The 21,319-nt window shown below is 54.4% G+C and overlaps 1 protein-coding gene and 1 long non-coding RNA gene across 2 annotated transcripts; one reads left to right on the top strand and one right to left on the bottom strand.

Annotated features, from left to right (window-relative positions):
* The first annotated feature begins 2,372 nt into the window (after positions 1 to 2,372).
* Positions 2,373 to 14,451, top strand: RAB11B (RAB11B, member RAS oncogene family). Its single transcript, XM_059159756.1, has 5 exons — positions 2,373 to 2,515; positions 9,186 to 9,381; positions 10,103 to 10,296; positions 10,612 to 10,692; positions 11,297 to 14,451. The coding sequence occupies exons 1-5, from the start codon at positions 2,476 to 2,478 to the stop codon at positions 11,440 to 11,442; spliced, it is 657 nt and encodes a 218-aa protein (XP_059015739.1). The 5' UTR covers positions 2,373 to 2,475; the 3' UTR covers positions 11,443 to 14,451.
* Positions 14,452 to 16,228: 1,777 nt separating this feature from the next.
* LOC131823413 (uncharacterized) lies at positions 16,229 to 21,203 on the bottom strand. Its single transcript, XR_009350578.1, has 2 exons — positions 21,095 to 21,203; positions 16,229 to 16,363 (listed from the first exon to the last, which is right to left on the bottom strand). It is a non-coding gene; the product is annotated as an uncharacterized LOC131823413 (long non-coding RNA).
* Positions 21,204 to 21,319: the final 116 nt, after the last annotated feature.

Here is a 21,319-nt window from a genome sequence, read left to right as displayed (position 1 = left end):
ATGTGCAAGGCTTCAAGCCAACTGCGCGGGAGTGTGCTGACAAGGTCCCTGGGAGTGTCCCCTCTGGTCTGGCTTCCAGTCTGGCTTTTTCACCTTGTCCGTTCTCTTGGCCCCTGATCCCCACTCTCCAGCCCCCATGGCCACCTGGCTTTTCAGACCCATCGGAGTCTCTCTCACTTGCTTTTGTGTCCTCCTGAAATGCTGTTCCCATCACCTCCTCCTCTTCCCCCAAACAGTGCAAATGCCACCTTCCCCAAGATGCCTTCCCTGGGTTCCTAGCTAAGGAGTGTCACCATCATCACATAATCCAAGTTACTCCCCTCACTGCCCTCCTCCCATTCTGAAATTATCTTGTGCAGATTGTTTACTGGCTTCTTGTTGGCCTGACCCCATTAGACTGCCAGCTCTGTGAAGGACTTCATCTTTGTCAATGCTGCATCTCTAGCACCTAGAACACTGCTTGGCACTTAGTAGGAGCTCAGTAAATGTTTATTAAAGGAAGAATTGAAAAATTTTTAAACAGGGGAGTGGGACAATCTGACTTACGTTTTCTTTTTTTATTTTTTTTTAAAGATTTTATTTACTTGTTTGACAGAGATCACAAGTAGGCAGAGAAGCAGGCAGAGAGAGGGAGAAACAGGCTCCCCGCCAAGCAGAGAACCCGATGCAGGGCTTGATCCCAGGACCCTGAGATCATGACCTGAGACAAAGGCAGAGGCTTAACCCTCTGAGCCACCAAGGGGCCCTGACTTATGTTTTAAAAGACTCCTCTGATTGGGGCTCCTGCTTGGCTCAGCCTGTGGACTATGTGACTCCTGATCTTGGGGTGGTGAGACTGAATCTCGTGTTGGGCATAGAACCTCCCTTTAAAAAAAAAAAAAAAAAAGGAAAAAAGGATTCCTCTGACTCCTGTGGAAAAAAACAGACTGTGTGGGGTGAGGGCAGAGCACGGAGATCTGGGCACAGACAACAGTTCAGGTCCAGAGAGTGATGTTGGGGCCAGGATGGAGGTAGTGGCAATAGTGGGGGTGAGAAGTGGTCGGGAATTCAGGAGGGAGGAGAAAGACAACTGAGGGGAGGGAGGGCGGGAAGAAGCAGGGGACTAAAAGAGGAGGAGAGAAGAATCCACGACTTCGGGCTATGAGATGGGCAGGGGGAGGGGAGGGAATGGAGGCGGGGGTAACGTGGGGTACATGGAGTCACAGAAGGAGGAGCGGATATGGGAAAAGAGGACTAATTAGTGTCTCGGATGCCTGCTGGACAACGGAGGGATGAGGTCTAGGAGGCAACTGTGATAATTATAATTATAGTTATAAAAAATCACCACCACAGAGCTCTCTGGTTACATTATTCATCACTGATCAAATATTTACTCAGCACTGGGGACATTGCACCAGCAGTGACAGACAGAGCCCTTGCCTTCATGGGGTTGATGCTCCGTTGGCAGGAGACTACAGAGATCAATGCATCAAGAAATACACACACACACACACATATTAAATAAGCACTACGCCCAAATGGGGCCTGAACTCACGACCCTGAGATCAAGGGTCGCATATGCTCCACCGGCTGAGCCAGGCAGGCGCCCCCAGAAATACAGTCTAATGTCAGGTAGTGGTAAATCCTGGGGGGCAGGAAGGTGGGAAAACACGGGGCAAGGGGATAGAGAAGGGGAGATCGTGCTGGAGAGTCCGACGTCCTGGAAGGATTTTATAAGTCCTTGTTAAAGGCTTAATGACAGAAAGTGGACGGTTGACTTAGTATGTCGTTAGGTCTCCAGATGATCTAGTTATCTTCCAAAGACTCCACGAAGTGGTTTTCTCCCGTCATGCAGCGGAGGAAACTGAGGTAGCAGGGGTACCTTAATGACTCACGAATATAGTGATGGAAACCCAACCAAGGGCGGAGAGGGAACCCCTAGATGGGGGGAGGGGGAACCCTCTCAGAGGCCCGGAAACGGTCATATACCGGGAGGGCAAGAGGAGGTGGGCGGGGGGTGGGGGGGGAAGCAGAGCAGCGCGGATTAACCTATGACGTCATTGGGACGTTAACTAGCGTAACATCACCTGGACGTAGCCCCATTTCCCTTCCTGGACAGTCCTCTCGGTAATCCCGGACCGTCTGAATCAAGCCTGTCATTGGTTACTCGCTCCATCAATCTGTTTCATTCTTACAGTCTTCCGCTCCGCCTTCCAGAGACTACATCTGATAGGCTGATGCGGCCGTCACTTCAGAAAGGTCCGCATTCCTTCCGCCTTTCTCCAGGAGACCGAAGGCGAGAAGGGTGGATCCCAGACGGCGCCCACCCCTGAAGCTTTGCTTCCGCCTGTGATTGGCTTCCCTGGGTGCCGGTCGACACGCTACCCGCCTCTGATTGGTCATCCACCCGCCGCTCTGCGCGGCGCCGGCTCCGCCCCCGTCGGGTGTTTGTGGTGGGGCTGCGGAGTCGCCGATCCCGCCGGAAGCGCCAGGACAATGGGGACCCGGGACGACGAGTACGACTACTTATTCAAAGGTGCGGTCTGTAGGACAGAGACGGGCGAGGGGACGGTAGCGAGGATGCGGGCAGGCGGGTTGAGGCTACCCTCCAGGCCGTTAGGCCCAGGCCGGAGCCCGGGACTTGGGGCCCGGCGGGTTAGGCAGCCGGCAAGGCCGGGGTAGTTTGGACTCGGTCGGCTTTGGGCTGGAGTGTGCGGCCGTGCGGAGCGGGTGGCCCACAGAGGCCCGGGGGCTCTGGATGCGCCGAGGCGGGGCCGGGGCCGGGAGGGGGTGGGGCCCAAGCGGTGGGAGAGGCCGTTAGGGGCGGGGCTTCTGGGGGCGGGGTCTCCCCAGCATTTGGCGGGCCGGGCTGGGTGGAAAGCTCCCTTCGCGATGGGGGCGGGGCCGTCAGAGGCGGGGCTAGGGTGCGGTGGGCGTGCCCAAGAAGTGGGCTGGGACGGGGCAGGTGGGGGTGGTGCTCTCACGGAGTGGGAGGAGCCGGTCCTGATTGGCGGCAACGTATCTGGGGGCGGGGCCCGGGAAGGGCGAGGACGCGAGGGGACATGCGTGGTGGGGGACCCTGGATTGGGGTGCTGACCCAGAATTGCGTGGAAAGGGCGCCTGGCGGGGGGACCGTGTGTGGCGGACCGAAGGCTTGGTGGTTAACAGTAACAATATCTTTGAGCTCTTAGAACCCTTAACAGAGCTACTCAAGTGCCTGCCCTTCTCTGAGCACTTCACGGATTCACTGAAATGCTCACCCCAGTCCTGCGAGGTCGTCGGTAGTATCCAGCCTCTAGGGACCTGGAAACTGAGATCCCAGAGAGACAGAGCAGGTTTGCAAAGTGTTGGAGCAGGATTTGAACCCAGGGCTGTCAGCTGAGGGCTTTACCACCCAAGGAGTGTATGTGGGACTAAGCCTGTCAGACCACCTCCCCCAGCACATGCGCACTGATGGACTGGCCTTCGGCCAACCTGCTGGAGGATCGCCCCTGCCCCGGGGACAGAGGGCTCTAGGAGCCTGCAGTACGGCCTTGGCAGGTGAGGCAGCCACTGCTCACCCAGCTCCCTTGCCTGGCCGCTCAAGCTGGGGAGAGTCCCTCCACGTTGCTGGGGTTGTGGAGTGACTTAAGTCACTGGCTTTAGGGGCGCCTGGTTGGCTCAGTCGGTAGAGTATGCAGCTCTAGGTCTCCAGGTTGTAAGTTCCAGCCCCACTTTGGGTGTGGAGATCAATTAAAAATAAAGTCTTTAAAAAAAAAGAAAAAAGAGTCACTGACTTCACAGTGCCTTCTGTGCCAGCCTGGCCTTTGGCCAGGCCACGGGCCGTCTGTTTGGGCTCCCTGGCTGACAATGGTTGCCCTTGATAGCTACCTCTGGGCCCGCATGAGGTACCTTGTCCTTCTGCCTGCCGTGTGCGGGTCTGCCTCCCACACCAGCGGCTGGCCGCATCCCCCTCGCCGGAGAAGCCTGGCTGTCGCTGGGAGCGTGGTCCGTGTCCGACACTGACCATTGTGTCCGTGGTATCATCCCACATTGTGAGGCTGGAAGGCTGGGGACCTTGGGGACATGGAGAGTGGGGTAGAGTGCTCCCTACCTGGGATATCCACATGGTAAAAGGCTTCTGGGCTGGGGGAGTGCCTGCACAGAGGCCCAGGACTGTCACATGGCGCCGTAGGCCTGGGGAGCTGCATGCAGGCTCCTAAATCACTAGCAGGTGAAGCTGTGTGGTCAGCAGTTATCCCCGGTGCTGTCTGCGCCCTGAGGTCTCACGTTAAAGGCAGGGGAAGCTCTTCCGTGAGTCCCCCAAACAGACTGGCCACAGGTGGACAGGCCTCCCATCCTGCAGCTGGAGCCCTGAGGCCACTACTCCCCAGGTGCCCATTGGACACCCACCTGGATTTGGACTGCCAGGGCAGGGAACCTTAACCCCAATCGTCTCCTCCAGGTTTCTGGGGCCATTGCCCACTTGTTATTTTCAGCCGCTTGCTGTTATAAATAACCCAGCTCAAGTATTTGCACTAGTCATCCTTTGCCCTTTGGGTTATTTCCTTGAAGTACGTTCCCAGAAGTCCAGTTACTGGGTCAGGGGCAATGGAGCGGCTGTGCGCTTCCTGGGATTCATCCCCGAGTCCGCTTACTGGAAGCCCAGATCTGGGTTCACAGGGTGGCCACTGGTACAGGGTGGGGGTGCAGGTGGGGGCCGCCTGCCGCCTGCTGCCCTTCCCCACTAGCCTCCTTTTCTGAGTCAGCAGGTGCCCTGCTCACACAGGGTTAGAAGTGAAAGTCAAACCCACAAGATCAGTATTTCCCAAATTGCCGGCATCTGAGACCTCACGGTCACTCGTGTGTCTTGTTGAAGGTCTCCCAATTACCTCTGCATGTTTCTCTTGAAATCCACTCCATTTTTCACTCAAATGGGAGAAGGAAACTGTATGGGTCTGGCACATAAAGAAGGAACGAGAGAAGCCAGCAGGTAGGCAAGTCACCATTGTCACACCGCTTGCCGTGGGAAGACAGCATTAGAAGCCTGAGTATACTGTCCCTGGGACCCTCCTGAGACCCCGTGGCCTGCAGAGGATCAGGTATGGGCATTAGAGAGGTGTCCCAAGTAGAGACCACACCAGAAGGGTTGACAGGGGCCAACTTCCTTACCTTGAGGCTCCACAGCCCCGTCGCCTTGTCCGAGGGGTCCTTCAGGAGGAGAGGGCCAGCGATCGTCCTGCCCCTGACCTTGTGCTCAGCCTCCCCCAGGCTTTAGTAACTTCTGGCCCTTCCCTTGGCACAGAGGGGCCACACTTCCCACTTGGGACACTGACTGCCCCCTTCTTCACCCTCTGGCCACCGCCGTGGTAATTTTGGCAGCCACATCACACGTTGGCTCCGCTGACCTCCCAAGACCAAGGCCAGCAGATCCCCCAGGGTGTTTTCCTCACTGAGCATCTCCCCCCTCCCAAGTAAGGTTGTTTTTTTGTACCTAATTTTAGATTTTCATGTTCAGCCTGCTAAACATTTTATCCTGTCAGCCATGGGCCATTTTCCCAGCCTGCAGATCAGCCCCTTGGGGCAACCCTGACCTCTCTTGGCTTGGACCCGACTGTGGGATCCACAGCGGGAGCAGCTATGGCCCCAAGGGCCACCAGGGACTTCTGAGAGGTCCCCGGCCACTCACCTGGCCTCTGAGGATGTGGGTTGAAGTGGGAAGCTGCTGGGGTAGCCCAGGACCACGTCCCTTGGGCTCTGTCCACCCCTGTCCCATCGATGAGTCCTTTTAGGAAAGGGGGCGAGGGAAGAGTAGCAGCCCGGAAACAGGCCAGCCCTGTGCTCACCCTCCTCTGCTGAGTGCTCCTGAGGCAGCCTTCATGCTCTCCAGCCTGGGCAGGGCCCCCCCCCCCCAGACCCACCAATAAGGACCAAAGCATGCCATCTTCCCCCATTGGCCCACGGTGGCCTTGCCTGTGCCCTGGCTTTGGGCCCCGATCTGTCCTCTGCTCTGATTCCCCAGAATATAACTGTGGCGGGACTGCCCCCAAGGGCCAGTCTCTGGGCCCTGGGATGGTCAGGGCTGGCTTCCTGGGGGAGAAGCAGGGGCCTGCTCTGCCTGGGTAGGGGTGACCGCCCCCTCCCACCCAAATGGCCACAGTCCACCTGAGTGTCAGCGGGCAGGCCCCAGGGGTGCCACACTGTCATGGGGCAGGTCGGAGGACCCAGGGCTTCAAGAGGTGCCGCTCTTTGTTTTTGCCAACTGCGCTCGCCTGCTCCGCCAGCCAAGTGGCATGTTGGGGTGGGGGGTGCTATTTCCTGGCCAGTGATGCCACCGACTTCTGTGGAAATTCTAGGGGCTGTGTCCTCAAGGGCCCTTTATTTCCCCAAGACAGCAGATCGCTTGTGCCCAGGACAATGCTGTTCTCATTCCTACCCTGCACATGGGGCCAGCTTGGCTGCTGCCGCCCTGGGCACCTCTCTCCACGGGCCAGTCCGAGCAGCCGGGCCTTCCTGCCGCTCAGCTGGGCAGGGGCTGGGGGCTCTCCTCCTGCTCTGGCGTCCACTTTCTCACTGGGTGATCCTGGACCCGGAACTTGGTCACTGTGGGTTGAGTGTCCCCCGGCTGTATAAGGGAAAGGATAATTGGAACATTTGCCCCTGGGCTGGGCCTGAGAACACAGTCACAAAGCCTTTAGGGCTGGGCCTGGCCCTGAAGTGCCGAGGAGATTGGTGGCTCGGCCAGAGCGGAGATGATGGGGCCCAGGCTGGAAGGGAGCGAGGGCGTAGGGATGGCACGAGGCCTTCTCTCCTGTTCCGTTTCCAAGGGCGTAAGAATTGTGAGCCAGCCTCTCCGGCCTTGGCCAGGTCTCCGAGGCCACCTGGGAAGGAGGTGAGAGGTTGTGGGTGTAGGTGGTGAGCCCCACAGTATGGTCTAGAGCCACAGGCCCATGTCCGTCTGCACCTCTTTCCTCCTTTCTCTGAGGTCAGCTCCCAGGCTTCCGTCGGGCATGAGACAACACCGGCCTCGTTATCAACCACGTCATGGAGGCCAGGCCACGAGGGGTTAGCGGGGAGAGGAGAGGCCTGGCTTGAGGGGTTCTGAAGGATGAGCAGGAGTTTGCCAGCTACGCCGAGGGTCAGGATGCCCCGGACAGTGCGAGAGAAGGAGGCTGGACCCAGAGCCCTGAGCTCGGCCCCAGACGCAGGAGATGTGGGTTCAAATGCTGACAGACCACTTTTCCAGCCCAGTGGCCCTGGGCAAGTCCCTGTCTGGTGAGCAGGGTTGGGAGGTAGAGTGGGCCTACAAATAGGCATGGCATTGTCCTGCTGCCTGACTTGTAGGGTTACGAGAGACTCGTGGGAGTTGGTGCACGTCAGGGGCTTTCATTAGACAGACTCATTAAGCATTCTGCTCCTTCTTAGTATTCTTGGCTCTAGAGCAGACCGCTCAGAGAGGCTGTCTTGCCTGCCCCCTGCCTCCCCTATGGCCTGAGGATGGTAACCTGGGCATCTTCCAGGTGTGGAAGGAGGTGGGGCTGGGAGACTACACAAGCCACTTTGGGTTTGTTTGTCCAGCAGACAGCGATCGGGTGCTTTCTGGGTGCTGGGCACTGCACCAGGTCCTGGGGGCACAGCAGGGACTCGGACTGCCTGAGATGCCCACCCCTGTGGCCGAATAGGCTGGGGAGAGCGTGAGAGGATTGGGGGAGGGGGGAGCTGTGGAGGAAAGGCAGGTGGGGAGGGGTGAGGGCTTTTAAGAGGATGACAGTGAGGGTCTGCTCCTCGACCCACTGGGTGCCATTGTGGGACCCCACCGAGGAGGAGGGGGCAGATACCAGGCACGTACCTGGGGGAAGAACGGTATAGGCGAGCGCAGGGCGCCTCTGTGTATCTCGGAGGCCCAGCAAGGAGGCCCCTGTGGCTGCAGAAGAATGGGCGAAGGGGAGAGAGGGAGGAGGGGAGGGCGGGGTGGGCGAGGGGCAGGTAGTGCAAGGCCTTTTGGACTTCTGGGAGGATTTGGACTTTTACCTCTGGGAGGTGGGAGCCCCAAGGGCTGTGGGCACCTGCGCCCTCTGGCGGCCTCCAGGAAAACAGCTTGGTGGTTGCTGTGAGAGTCAACGCAAGGACGCGGGGGCGCGCGCGGCTGGGGCGGGCGCAGGAAGATGGTCAGAAGCTGTGGGAATTTGGCCGTGCACACACACAACTTTCCATCGAGGAAGGACTTGGGTGTGGGTGACCAAGCCTACAACCCCCATGGCTTTCCACTGGACAGACGCACCTTTGGGTGTCAGAGGCCAAGGTCCACACGTGGAGGGGGTCCATGTGGTTTCCACCTGGAGTGTCTGGTCAGACGGCCCTGTGTTGTTTCTTATACACGGCACACATACCCACGCGTGCATGTGCAGCTCACACTGTGCATACACAGACGTGAGACTCTAGCGTGCCCTGGGTCTAAGGACAGCCTCTTGGGCTCACACCCCTCCTGGACCATCTCATGTGACCCTACCACAGAGCCTGGGGCGCCTTGGCCCCTAGAGGTGTTGCTTCTCTGGCTGGGGTAGGAAACTTAATGAAGAGAGGGATACGGGGATAGATGGGAGGGGCCTGCTCCACCCTGCCCAGGAGGACTCGGTGTGGGGGTGAGGCTTCTCATTTCCTGTGGCTTAGAACTCCAGTGGCAGACCCTTGTAGGTAAGACCCTAGCAATAACCCCCATCCCCACGCCCCCGCCGCCTGCCTTAGCATGCTAGATGCTAGTGGAGTTCTGCTTCTGCCTTTTCTCCTCAAGTCCCCCTCTTGCAGAAAAGGCAGCCCAGAGAGGTTAAGTGACTCACCCAAGGTTGCCCAGCCCTGGAGACTTCTTGGCCACCAGGCTGCAGGGGAGGTTCAGGGGTTAATGGATCTCCACTCTGTACCCTCTGGGATATCTGGGTCCGTACGCCCTTGGGGCAGCCCTGCTCTGAAGGACCTGAGACAGCAGAGGTGTTGCTCTGTCCACGGTGGCTGTTTCTGGAAGTCCAAAGCCTCTGTTTGCTTCTGCATCACAGGAAATATGGTGTCTTGGGCTCCAGGACGGCTCCAACTGCTCTGATGTTGGCTTTCCCAGTTTGTGCAGCGCCCAGGGGGTCACTGACAGTCGTGCAGGTGGATGTGGGTGGTGTATGGGTCTTGGCTCAGGGTAGCTGGCCTGCAGAGTCTCACCTCTCTCCTTCCTGCCCCCAAAGTGGTACTCATTGGGGACTCGGGCGTGGGGAAGAGCAACCTGCTATCACGCTTCACCCGCAACGAGTTCAACCTGGAGAGCAAGAGCACCATTGGCGTGGAGTTTGCCACCCGCAGCATCCAGGTGGACGGCAAGACCATCAAGGCGCAGATCTGGGACACTGCTGGCCAGGAGCGCTACCGGGCCATCACCTCCGCGTGAGTGACAGGGCTGGGGTGGCGTAGGAAGCCATGGGTGTGGGGCCGGTGGGCCCTGCGGGATGGGTAGGAGTTTGGCAGAAGAAAGGGAGAGCACACCTCTGAGAGTTGGGGGGGGCAGGGGGAGGTACAAGACCTCCGGGAGCTATGCGACTGTCGGGAAGACCAGTGTCCAGTCCTGGCCACACTGTGACCCTAGGGTAGGCATGTCCTGTGGTCCCTCTGAGCTCTGGAATCCCTTGAGGCACTGTGGTTTCACCGGATGCTGGCTGTACCCTCTGCCCGCCCCCCAGCCCTGCCTGCTCGCCTGCTCGCCTGCCCTGCCTGTCTGCCCCCATCTTCCCTCTGTGCTTCAGCTCAGACGCTGTCCCGCCCTCATCCCGTCCGCCCGCAGAGGCCTGGCACCCCTTGCCTCCCTGCGGTCCCTGCTACCAGGACCCACTGGGGCTGCCTCTTCCTAGACACCCCCCCAGCATCCTGCCATTTCCTGTTGGTCACGTGTGCCCTTGGGACGCCACGGAGGCCTGGTCACCTTCTCAAGTCCCTAATCCCGTGGAATGGCTGGGTGTCCATAAGTCTCCTTGGTGGTCCAACTGGCCAAGTCCCAGTGGACCACTGTGCCTCGGGCGGGCTCTGTGCCTCCCTGCCCCAGGTATGGGGGCCAAGGGGCTGCTGCACACAGAGCCTGGGAGGCCCCTGGCTCACATGCTGTCCCCCGCAGGTACTACCGCGGCGCAGTGGGTGCGCTGCTCGTGTACGACATCGCCAAGCACCTGACCTACGAGAACGTGGAGCGCTGGCTGAAGGAGCTGCGGGACCACGCTGACAGCAACATCGTCATCATGCTCGTGGGCAACAAGAGTGACCTTCGCCACCTGCGGGCTGTGCCCACTGACGAGGCTCGTGCCTTTGCAGGTGAGGCGCGGAGGAGCCGGAACAGGTGTGGCTGGGGTACAGCACGGGTGTCACTGGGGGACGCCTGCCCGGGGCCTACCCCGGGGGCCACATTCCTAAAAGTGGGACTGTGTCTGAGGCATCAGAGAAGCATCTGGAAGGCAGGCAGCTCACCTCTGCCCCAGTCCGCTGCCATCTTCACTGTGTCCCGGGCCTCAGCCAGCATCCCCTTCCTGAGGGTTGGGCGTCTCAGTCCTATCTCTTTGGCCCCCACCATTCAGTTCTTGGGCCAGGCAAGCCCCACCGCCAACCTGGGAAATATTCTTTTTGTTCCAGAAAAGAACAACTTGTCTTTCATTGAGACCTCAGCATTGGATTCCACCAACGTCGAGGAAGCTTTCAAGAACATCCTCACAGGTAGTCACAGAGTTAGGCTGGCGTCACAGTTACCCCAGCATGCTCCCTGTGTGTGGGCCTGGGGAGGATACCCCCGCCCGGTTGCCTGCTCCAGAGCATAGCCCCTGCCTGAAGCTTTAGTCTCGAAAGCCACAAGCCGGTCTGGACAGACCGGACAGACATGGCACGCTTCATGGGATCAGGGCAGATCCTGAGGACATAGAGACACCCTCCACCTGGCTGCCGTGGGGCACTCTGCTGTGGCCCCTCTGGAGAACAGCCCGCTGGGTCAGCCACAGAGGCACGGGGCCCCTGGGCCTTTATTCTGAGGAGGAGGGGCCTCTGATCTTACAGGAGAACAGGCCAGGCTTGAAGGGGGGCGGGCAGGGCGGGACTTCCCTGACCAGACACGGGACCCGCCCTTGCTGGGCACCCAGCCAGCATCGGGTGTCCCGGTGGGAGCCTCCAGGGGCCCAGCCTCTGCCACCATTTACCCCCACCCCAATGTGATGGGGGTGCCCCACAGGGTAAAGGGGGGGTCCTTTGAGAGGAGGTTTTGGGCTCCGCCCAGGGGACTGTGCTCCCTGGAGGCCAGATGGGTCACCCCGCATTCCCCCACCTGCAGAGATCTACCGCATCGTGTCTCAGAAGCAGATCGCGGACCGCGCAGCCCACGACGAGTCCCCCGGCAACAACGTGGTGGACATCAGCGTGCCGCCCACCACTGACGGACAGAAACCCAGCAAGCTGCAGTGTTGCCAGAACCTGTGAGCGCCCTGCGCCCCGCGCGAGCGCAGGCGTCCTCATCCTCTGCCCGCCCCGCCCCGCGCTGCGCTCCCCGGCCCCGCCCTCTCCGTCCCTCCGTGACCGTGACCGGCTCCTGCCCTCACATCCAGCTCCGCATGGCTGGCGGGGGCCCAGGAAGAACAGGAGTTGAGTGGCACCTGCTCTCCCGCTCGAGGAAAGCCAGACGCCCGGGTCGCCACGCCTGCTTTTCTGGGGTCCCGGTGTGCATCCCGGCGGGCCAGGGAGGGTGGCAGCCTAGAAGGGCCGGTCAGAGGCAAGGAGGAGGGGCGCGCCAAGCGGGCTTCTCCAGCTTTCCATGGCAGACTCCAGGGAGCGATTGCCTCCCTCCCTCTGTGGCCAGTTGGCCCCACCGGTCCCCCCATCCCCATCCAGAACCCCCTTCCGAGCTGATGCTCGAAGAGCAAGGCGCCAGGGGGCCGGGACAGGCGGACACTCTTGGCTCCCGGCCCCCCTGCTCCCCCACGCACAGCCAGCACCGGCACACGCCTTCGACTCTCCCGTGCGTGCGCGACTCCAGCTCCTGCCTGTAGATTTATGCTGGGGGAAGACCCCTCTCCCCCCTCCCTCCTTTTTTGCACGCAGCGCGCTCTCCAGCCCCTCCCTGTGCCCCTCTCTGTCTTGTCTCCCGTCTGGTCAGGAACCCGTTTGCAAGTGAAGCAATATCTCCGTGTTTTGTATATACAACCGCTCTTGTAGCCTTTGGTTTTTTTGTTATTGTAGAGAAACAGATTCTTTATACACTTTGTAAGATTGACGCCAAACCCCAGCTCTCGATCTCTTCTTCTCCCTGTAGCCCCCCGCACTGTTGCCCTGATGCCTCATTTCTCCCGCCCGTTACTAAAATGTATAATCCGACTTCCTGTACAGAAACCTGCCGCTGCGCCTTTGTCTTCATTCTCTCCGCCAGGCGGCCACGCCTGGGCCCCCTGCTTCCCGAGGCACACGTCCTGCTGCGGGCTGCCTCCACCTGGCTCAGCCCCGCAGGGAGCTAGAAGACCAGGTCCAAGCACCACCTGGGACAGTGCGGAGGCCCACGAGCTGGGCGCAGGGCCCTTGGCCTGCGGGGGAGGGGTGGGTACCCTCTCCTAGCTGACCCTGTGGCTGGGGGATGTATTCAACTTCTTCTGGGAGATGAGGATGCCCCTTGGCAGGGGCTGAGCTGTACCTACTGCTCCCTGTTCCCAGCCCTGGGATTGGACTGTCCCCGCTTCCGTCTGCTGCCCGTGGCTGCTACCTCCTCTGGGGTCCTGCCAAGGACAGGCAAAAGGGGCTCATCCAGGGGACGTTGGTCATGCCGCTGCCACCCCAGCTCGCCTGATCCCAGGCTGACCTTTAAGGAGGCCCAAAGGGAGGATGCTGGTGATGGAGGGGAGGCAGGTGGCCTGGAGTTTCTCTGCCTCTGCCCAGGATCCAGCTTCTCCCCTGGTCCATGTGGGCAGAGATGGCCTGAGGGCCATTTGTCACTATGGAGGAAGTGTCGCTATCTCCCCCCACCCTGATCCCTGCCCTGACCATGTGACCCAATGTGTCCTCTCCAGAGGACACTCACCAGAGTGCCTGCCCCTGTTCTAGAAGCTCTACCCTCTGGCTGAAGCCACTTATACCCTTGACCCCTAGAAGAACCGGCAGAGACCAGGGTCTACTCCCTCCCAATGTCAGGCTTTGGCTGTCCTGCCTGGCTAGCTGGGCAAACCCAGGCAGTGTTTCCAGAGGAGCCCTGAGACACAGGGGGCTGTTCGGTAGGGAAGCTGGAGTGACCCAAGGTGTGTGCTCCAGGCCAGGGGACATCCTGAGCCAAGGCCAGCAACAGGACAGCGCGGGATCTAGTAGGCCACACATACTCCAGTGGCCATTCACTCAGATCCTGGGGGCGCTGAATCTGGATTCGGGCAGGGTGCGCATGGGAGGGCAGAGAGAGGGCAAAGGCTTCAGGGAGTCCCAGTGAAGTAATGAGGCACCCTGGAAGGTTTCAGGCAGTCCAGAGATTAGATCTTTCCTGCACCTCCGTGGACTGGCCAGGCCCGAGGCACATACAAGGAAACAAGACTGACAGCAGCACTGTCCCCCTGAGGGTCACAGTCCAGCCATGTCGTTTCAGTTACTCTGATTTCCGTGATGTAGGAAGCCCAGCATGTCCCTCAGTGCCAGGCCCTGTTCGTTAGTCTTTCCGTAATGGCAAAATAGACATCATATTGGCCATCTTGACCATTTTTCAGCGTACAGCTCAGAGTACATTGTTTTGAGCAACGGCCCCCACCATCCGTCTCCAGAACTCTTTGTCTTGGAAAACTGAGACTCTGGCCCCGTGAAATACCATCTCCCCACACCACCACCCCTGCCCCATCCCTGGCACCCGCCGTCTACTTCCTGTCTGTGAATCTGACTCCTCGAGTGGACCTCCTGTAAGTGGAATCATACACCATTGTTCTTTCGTGACCGGCTTATTTCACTTAGTACAATGTCTTCAGGGTTCTTTGGTGTTGCAGTGGATGTTAGGCTTTCCCTTCTAATCAAAGGCTGAACGATCATGCCTTGTACGGACGTCCCACTTCCCATTTATCCATTCATCCATCAGCGGGTATTTGGGTTGCTTCCACTTGCTGGGGGTCGTGCACCATGCTGTGATGAACGCGGGTGTACAATAGGTGCTCAGGTCCCTGGTTTCCATTCTTTTGGGTAGATAGTCAAAAATGAGATCGCTGGGTCACTGGGTAACTCTGGGTTTAATTTTTCCATAAACTGTGTTAACCTAAATATATTATGTCATTTAAAAGTGGAGAGGGGCGCCTGGGTGGCTCAGACGGTTAAGCGTCCTTCTTCAGCTCGGGTCATGATCCCAGGATTGTGGGAACCAGTCCCACATCAGGCTCCTCGCTCAGTGGGGAGTCTGCTGCTGCTGCTTCTGCCTGCGGCTCCCCTGGCTTGTGCTCTCGTTCTCTCACAAATAAATAAAATCTTAAAAAAAAAAAAAAAGTGGAGCGAAAGGGGCGCCTGAGTGGCTCAGTCAGTTAAGTGTTTTCCTTCAGCTCAGGTCATGTTCCCAGGGTCCCATGTCGAGCTCCCTGCTCAGTGGGGAGTCTGCTTCTTCCTCTCCCTCTGCCCTTCCCCGCTGCATGATCATTCTCTCTCTCTCTGCTTGCTCACTATCAAATAAATAAAATCTTAAAAAAAAAAAAAGGCAGAATAGTCTTAATGATAAGCCCACTACCCAGCTTCAACCAATCTGGCTTGACCCCATTCTCTTCCTGTGTGCAAATCCCAGACATGATCCCCATCTAAATATTTCTTTTTTTAAAAGATTTTATTTATTGGGGTGCCTTGGTGGCTCAGTGGGTTAGGCCTCTGCCTTTGGCTCGGGTCATGCTCTCAGGGTCCTGGGATCCAGTCCTGCATCGGGCTCTCTGCACGGCAGGGAGCCTGCTTCCCCCTCTCTCTGCCTGCTGCTCTGCCTACTTGTGACCTCTGTCTGTCAAATCAATAAAATCTTTTTAAAGAAAGATTTTATTTATTGATTTGACAGAGAGAGAACACAAGCAGAGGGAGCAGCAGGCAGAGGGAAAGGGAGAAGCAGGCTTCCTGCTGAGAAAGGAGCCCGATATGGGGCTTGATCCCAGGACCCCTGGATCATGACCCGAACCACGCAGGCACACCATTCATTTTAAAATGCACATCCAGTGGTTTTTAGTACCTGCACAAAGTTGTGCAAACACTACATTTTAATTCAGAATTTTTTTTTTTCACCGCTCCAAAAAGAAACCTCATATCCATTTAGCATTTCCTCCCTATTTCCCTTTCCCTAGTCCCGGCAACCACCAATCTGCTTTTGGTCTCTATGGACCTATGGTGTTATTTCCCTTGGGCCTTTGTCCCCTGCATTTCCTGTAAATGAACAGCTGGATCTAGAGTTTGATCAGATTTAGGGCTGAGCCCTCCGTAGGAGTTGTGTGCACACATCAGGAGACAGACGATGCCAGCGGGTCTCTTATCTGTGTTGTTTGTAGCGGCTGCAAAGCATTACCTAGATTCACAGTCCATTAGGGGTTACAAATCTGTTGTATTCAAAATCTAGCCTTCTGCATTTATTTCTGGAATATATCTATAAAGAGAAGTGTCTCTTCATCTGTGTGATTAACCTGAGGTCCAGATAGATTGTAAAGGTCAGCATAAATACTTACGTTTGTCCCTTTCTTGTCAATTTCTGAATTTCATAAGTTTCAAGATTTTGAATTGGTTCCCATGAAGGCTTCAAAAGTGACTGGGTTTTTTTTTTGTTTGTTTGTTTTGTTTTGTTTTGTTTTGTTTTTGAGTTAAAATGCATGGATTTACTCCTTCGTTGGGGACAAGCTTTCAAACAGTGTGCCGGATGGGAATGGAATTGGTTAGGAGGTATATGTTTGGGACTGGGTCTTGACTAGTGTGTATCTAGGAGTTAGCTTTCACATGGGGCAGGGGAGTGGAAAATGAGTAAATCTGGGATGCCTGGGTGGCTCAGTCATTGTCTCCCTTCAGGTGGGGTCATGATCCCAGCTCCAGGGATCAAGCCCCGCATCGGGCTCCTTGCTCAGTGGGAAGCCTGCTTCTCCCTCTCTCACTCCCTCTGCCTGTGTTCCCTCTCTCGATGTGTCTCTCTCTGTCAAATAAATAAAATCTTAAAAAAATTAGGGATATTGGTGTGCACTCATGGTTTTAAAGATGGGTGGATGGATGGATGGATGGGCAGATGGTATATAGGTAGATAAATGTCTATATATAGGTACATATGTACACATGTATTGCAATGAGAAAAGTAAGAATTGATAATCCAATAGCTGTGAGCATACCAGCACCCAGATCTTGATTTTTAATGGGGAACCAGGGCTTCCTGGAGAAATGGTTGCTTCCGGAGCTGGAACAGGCAAAAATACAAGAAAAAGCCACTTTGGAACACTTTGTTGAGCTAGTATATAAGGAAAAAAAATCAACATTTGGCAACCATTATCTGATTTAAAAAAAAAAAAAAAGGCGAGGTAACACGTCCATGCCACTCCCTTCTTCCTGCCTTGACTGAGGATGTGATGCCTGGAACCACGACAGCTGTCTCACTATCATGAGAAAAAGGTTAAGAGCCTCTCAGACCAGGGGTGCCTGGGTGGCTCAGTGGGTTAAGCTGCTGCCTTCAGCTCAGGTCATGATCTCAGGGTCCTGGGATCGAGTCACGCATCGGGCTCTCTGCTCAGCAGGGAGCCTGCTTCCCTCTCTCTCTCTCTGCCTGCCTCTCCATCTACTTGTGATTTCTCTCTGTCAAATAAATACATAAAATCTTAAAAAAAAAAAAAAAAAAAGAGCCTCTCAGACCAAAGCATTTGATCACTCATTTGACCAAACCAGTGCCAGCAGCCATTCTCCTCCAGAATTCTTGTAAGTAAAAATAAAACCCTCTTTGTCTGAAGTAACCACCACCACAACAAAATTAAAACATTAATTCATTCAAGTGTCATCAACAGTTAATTAACCTACCAGGTGGGGCACCTGGGTGGGCTCCACTTTTGGCTCAGGTCATGATCCCAGGGTCTTGGGATCCCCCACATCCGGCTCTCTGCTCGGCAGGGAGCCTGCTTCCCCCTCTCTCTCTTCCTACTTGTGATCTCTCTCTCTCTCTCTCTGTATCAAATAAATAAATAAAATCTTAAAAAAAAATAAATAAACCTACCAAGAGAAGATTTGTTGAGGAACCAGAGATATCTGATCAATTTCAAAGAATTTTCCCATAAAGCACTATTGACAAGTGCAACATACTATCTCAGGCTGGAGACCTGGCAGACACTTTTTAACCAGGCTGGCATACTCAGTAATGGAAGAAATCAACATTCTATGCTTCCTAACATATGCACTGGGAACACTTTATCGCTTCTGCAGTTCCTTTTCCAAATGCACAAATCCTAACAAAATATTAGACAAACATAAACTGAGGAACTTTCTACAAAATAATTAGCTCATACTCTTCAAAACTATCAAGGTCATGAAAGACAAAGATGGAAGAACTATTGCAGCATGAACGACACCGGGGGGTAGAAAGACACAAAGTGTGATCGGGAATGGATGCCGGAGCTTTAAAGGACTCTATTGGAAACTTTGAATGGGCTTTGGGAATTACGTGGTAATATGGGATCAATGTTAATTTTCTGGCTTTGAAGGTGGTCCTGTGATGATGTGGACAAGCGTGCTTACACTTGAGAAACCTACACTGAGAAACAAAGAAAAATAGACCCTGAAGGGGTGCCTGGCTGGCTTAGTCGGCAGAGCATGCAACTCTGATCTCGGAGTCATGAGTTCAAGCCCCACATGGGGGGGGTAGAGATTACTTAAAGAAATAAAATAAAGGGGTGCCTGGGTGGCTCAGTGGGTTAAGCCGCTGCCTTCGGCTCGGGTCATGATCTCAGGGTCCTGGGATCGAGTCCCGCATCGGGCTCTCTGCTCAGCGGGGAGCCTGCTTCCTCCTCTCCTCTCTCTGCCTGCCTCTCTGCCTACTTGTGATCTATGTCAAATAAATAAATAAAAAATCTTTAAAAAAAAAGAAATAAAATAAAATAAAATAATAAATAAACTTGAGACAATATTAAAAATATATAAAGGGGGACTCTTGGATGGCTCAGTCAGTTAAGTGTCCACCTTCAGCTGAAGTCATGATCCCAGAGTCCTGGGTTGGAGCCCAGTGTCAGGCTCCCTGCTCAATGGGTAGTCTGCTTCTCCCTCTCCCTCTGCCTGCTGCTCTCCCTGCTTGTGCTCTCTCTCTTTCTCTGACAAATAAAATCTTTGAAAAAAATTAAATTAAAAAAGTAAAGGATTCAGGATGCCTGGCAGCTCATTCCATAGAGCCTGTGACTCCTGATCTTAGGGTTGTGAGTTTGAACGCTACATTGGTGTGGAGCCTACTTAGAGATTTTTAAAAAATATTTTATTTTTACTAAAAATAAAGGATTCAGAAATGCTAACAATTGGGTAATTTGGGCAAAGGGTCTATGAGAGCTCTGTGTATTACTTCTGCAACTTTTATGATGTAAATTTGACATTAAAAAAAAAAAAAAAGTAAGCTCTAGGGGTGGCTCAGTGGGTTAAGCCTCTGCCTTCCGCTCAGGTCATGATCTCAGGGTCCTGGGATCAAGCCCCGCATCGGGCTCTCTGCTCAGCGAGGGGCCTGCTCCCCGCCCCCCACCTGCCTTTCTGCCTACTTTTGATCTCTCTGTCAGATAAATAAATAAAATCTTTTAAAAATAAATAAATAAAAAGTAACCTCTATGCCCAATGTGGGACTTTAACTCACAACCCAAGATCAAGAGTGACATGTTCTGGGGTGCCTGGGTGACTCAGTGGGTTAAGCCACTGCCTTCGGCTCAGGTCATGATCTCAGGGTCCTGGGATCAGCCCCGCATTGGGGGGTCTCTGCTCAGCGGGGAGCCTGCTTCCCTCCCTCTCTCTGCCTGGCTCTCCATCTATTTGTGATTTCTGTCAAATAAATACATAAAAAATCTTTAAAAAAAAAAAAGAGAGTGACATGTTCTACTCAGAGTCAGCTAGGTGCCCCAATGTTATTCTAATATTTTTTTAAAGGATTTTATTTATTTGACAGAGAGAAAGACAGAGAGAGAGGGAATACAAGCATGGGGAGTGGGAGAGGGAGAAGCAGGCTCCCCACTGAGTGGGGGGTGGGCAACAGGGGGCTCAATCTCAGGACCCTGGGACCAGGACCAGAGCCAAAGGCAGATGCTTAATGACTGAGCCACCAAGGCACCCCAATGTCTTTGGATCTACTGTAGTCATTACTCTTACTGAAGGGCAAATTATTCCACTTGTGGCCAGTGAGAGCTTTTTTTAGTTGACTCCCATTACTAGGTAATAATGTCTTGGAGACCTGTGCTTTCTGGTGTATCATATTGTGCCAGGTTCATCTTGTACATTTCCTGCCCCAGACCCAGAACCAGATATTTCCCCAAAGTTCCCTGGTTCATTCAACTGGAAGTGATATTTAGAGACTATGATCTGGGCTTAAGGAGTGCTAATGGCAACAAAGTCAGTCTTTGTTTCAGATCTTTTCAGTGGACAGAGCTAGGAAATGTTTGCTTTTTTGCAAAGATAAAATATACTGTGACACTCCCGATTCAAGTTCAAGGTTACAGGGTTTTTACTAACATAATTAACTGTATATCTGTATCTCCTTCACTCCCTCTTAAAATCCCAGTCTTTGACATCATAAGAACTTCTTTGCTTTTGCTTTATCCCATACTAAATATGCAACAGGCTCAGGATAACAATTGCAACATCACCATCAAAAATATAGTAGTGGTATGTAGGGTCAAATTGTTGTGTTTTGAAATCACTAGGCATTCATCTCTTTCTTGTTTCGTCACCAACTGGATACAGAAGTTCCTTTGTTTTATTTTCATTTTTAGGGCTATCTATACATTTTCAACTTTGTTTTATAATGATATACCATATTTTATGTGGTTGTAAAGCCAAATATATAAAACAAGGTACATTTTTACAAGTCTAACTTGTATCTCTGTCCCCTTCCTCTACTTCTGCTAACCTTTTAAGCAATGTTATGATTTATCTTTTCACTTTTGAAAAATAAAGCTAGTACAACACAACAGAATGTAACTGAGGTAACTGAATTGCTCTATATATTCCATAGAGGGCGGGCAGGAGGGGAGAGGAGTACTGAGGCAATTCTCCATCCTACCTTGGACTCTGCATGTACCTGAACTCTCTGCCTAGGATTCTTCTACCCTCTTTCTCTCTTAGTTCACCTCTATTCTGTGTCAGCTGTGAGTTCAATTGCTTCATCCTAAAGGAAGTATTTTTGGACTTTCCAAATTATTCCATGATATGTCCTCCCCACACTTAATACAATTTATCATTTTTGTCATTAATAATTAATTACACAATTGGTTAATTCCCTAGATTAAGGCAACAATATTTGTCCTACTCAACCCTGTGTCCCCAGAGCCTAGGACAGTGCCTGCCTCATAACAAGTCTCTCTCTCTCTCTTTTTTTTAAAGATTTTTTAAAAAAGATTTTATTTATTTGACAGAGAGAGATCACAAGTAGGCAGAGAGGCAGGCAGAGAGAGAGAGACTCCCTGCTGAGCAGGGGAGTCCCGATGCGGGACTCAATCCCAGGACCCTGAGATCATGACCTGAGCCGAAGGCAGCGGCTTAACCCACTGAGCCACCCAGGCGCCCCTAAGATTTTGTTTATTCATCTGACAGGCAGAGATCACAAGCAGGTAGAGAGGCAGGCAGAGAGAGAGGAAGGGAAGCAGGCTCCCTGCCGAGCAGAGAGCCCTATACGGGACTCGTTCCCAGGATCCTGAGATCATGACCTGAGCTGAAGGCAGAGGCTTTAACCCAGGCGCCCCCATAACAAGCCTCTTATTGATGTTTACTACACCGAGTGAATGAACTTACTGCATGAATGAATGAGCAAGTGAATGAAGAGTGGCGTTAGCTTCAGGCTTTTCCACGTCCCCTAACCTCTCTAGACTATCGTTTTCCCCTCTGTAAAGTGTGATCATACGGGTTCCTCTCTCTTCCCCTCCCAGAATTAATGAGAAGCCTAAGGGAGGTGATGGACACTTACAAATCCCTTAGCTGGGTGTCACGTTCAAGTCTGCAACGGTTAGCTAGCACTGGTCGTCGGCAGGTGGCGCCACCAACCCCGCTCGTGCTCCCTGCCGGGATGGGGCGGGGTCAGGGTTGGGGGTGGAGCCGGAGCTGGGGGCGGAGTTAAGACGCGGCGGGGGCGGAGCCAGCAGCTGCGGCGCCGCGGGGCCTGTGCGGCCCAGGACGTCCCTGTCGCCTCCGG

The sequence above is a fragment of the Mustela lutreola genome, chromosome 2 (assembly GCF_030435805.1).
Source record: "Mustela lutreola isolate mMusLut2 chromosome 2, mMusLut2.pri, whole genome shotgun sequence".
NCBI lineage: Eukaryota > Metazoa > Chordata > Mammalia > Carnivora > Mustelidae > Mustela > Mustela lutreola.
Note: the sequence above shows the minus strand (reverse complement) of the source record. Positions and strands in the feature narration are given on the sequence as shown.

Bases quoted from the DNA above. Each gene is read 5' to 3' on its own strand.
- RAB11B (XM_059159756.1), top strand. From the start codon at position 2,476: ATGGGGACCCGGGACGACGAGTACGACTACTTATTCAAAG. The intron at 2,516-9,185 runs GTGCGGTCTGTA...CTGCCCCCAAAG, and splicing joins GTACGACTACTTATTCAAAG to TGGTACTCATTGGGGACTCG. The intron at 10,297-10,611 runs GTGAGGCGCGGA...TTTTTGTTCCAG, and splicing joins CGAGGCTCGTGCCTTTGCAG to AAAAGAACAACTTGTCTTTC.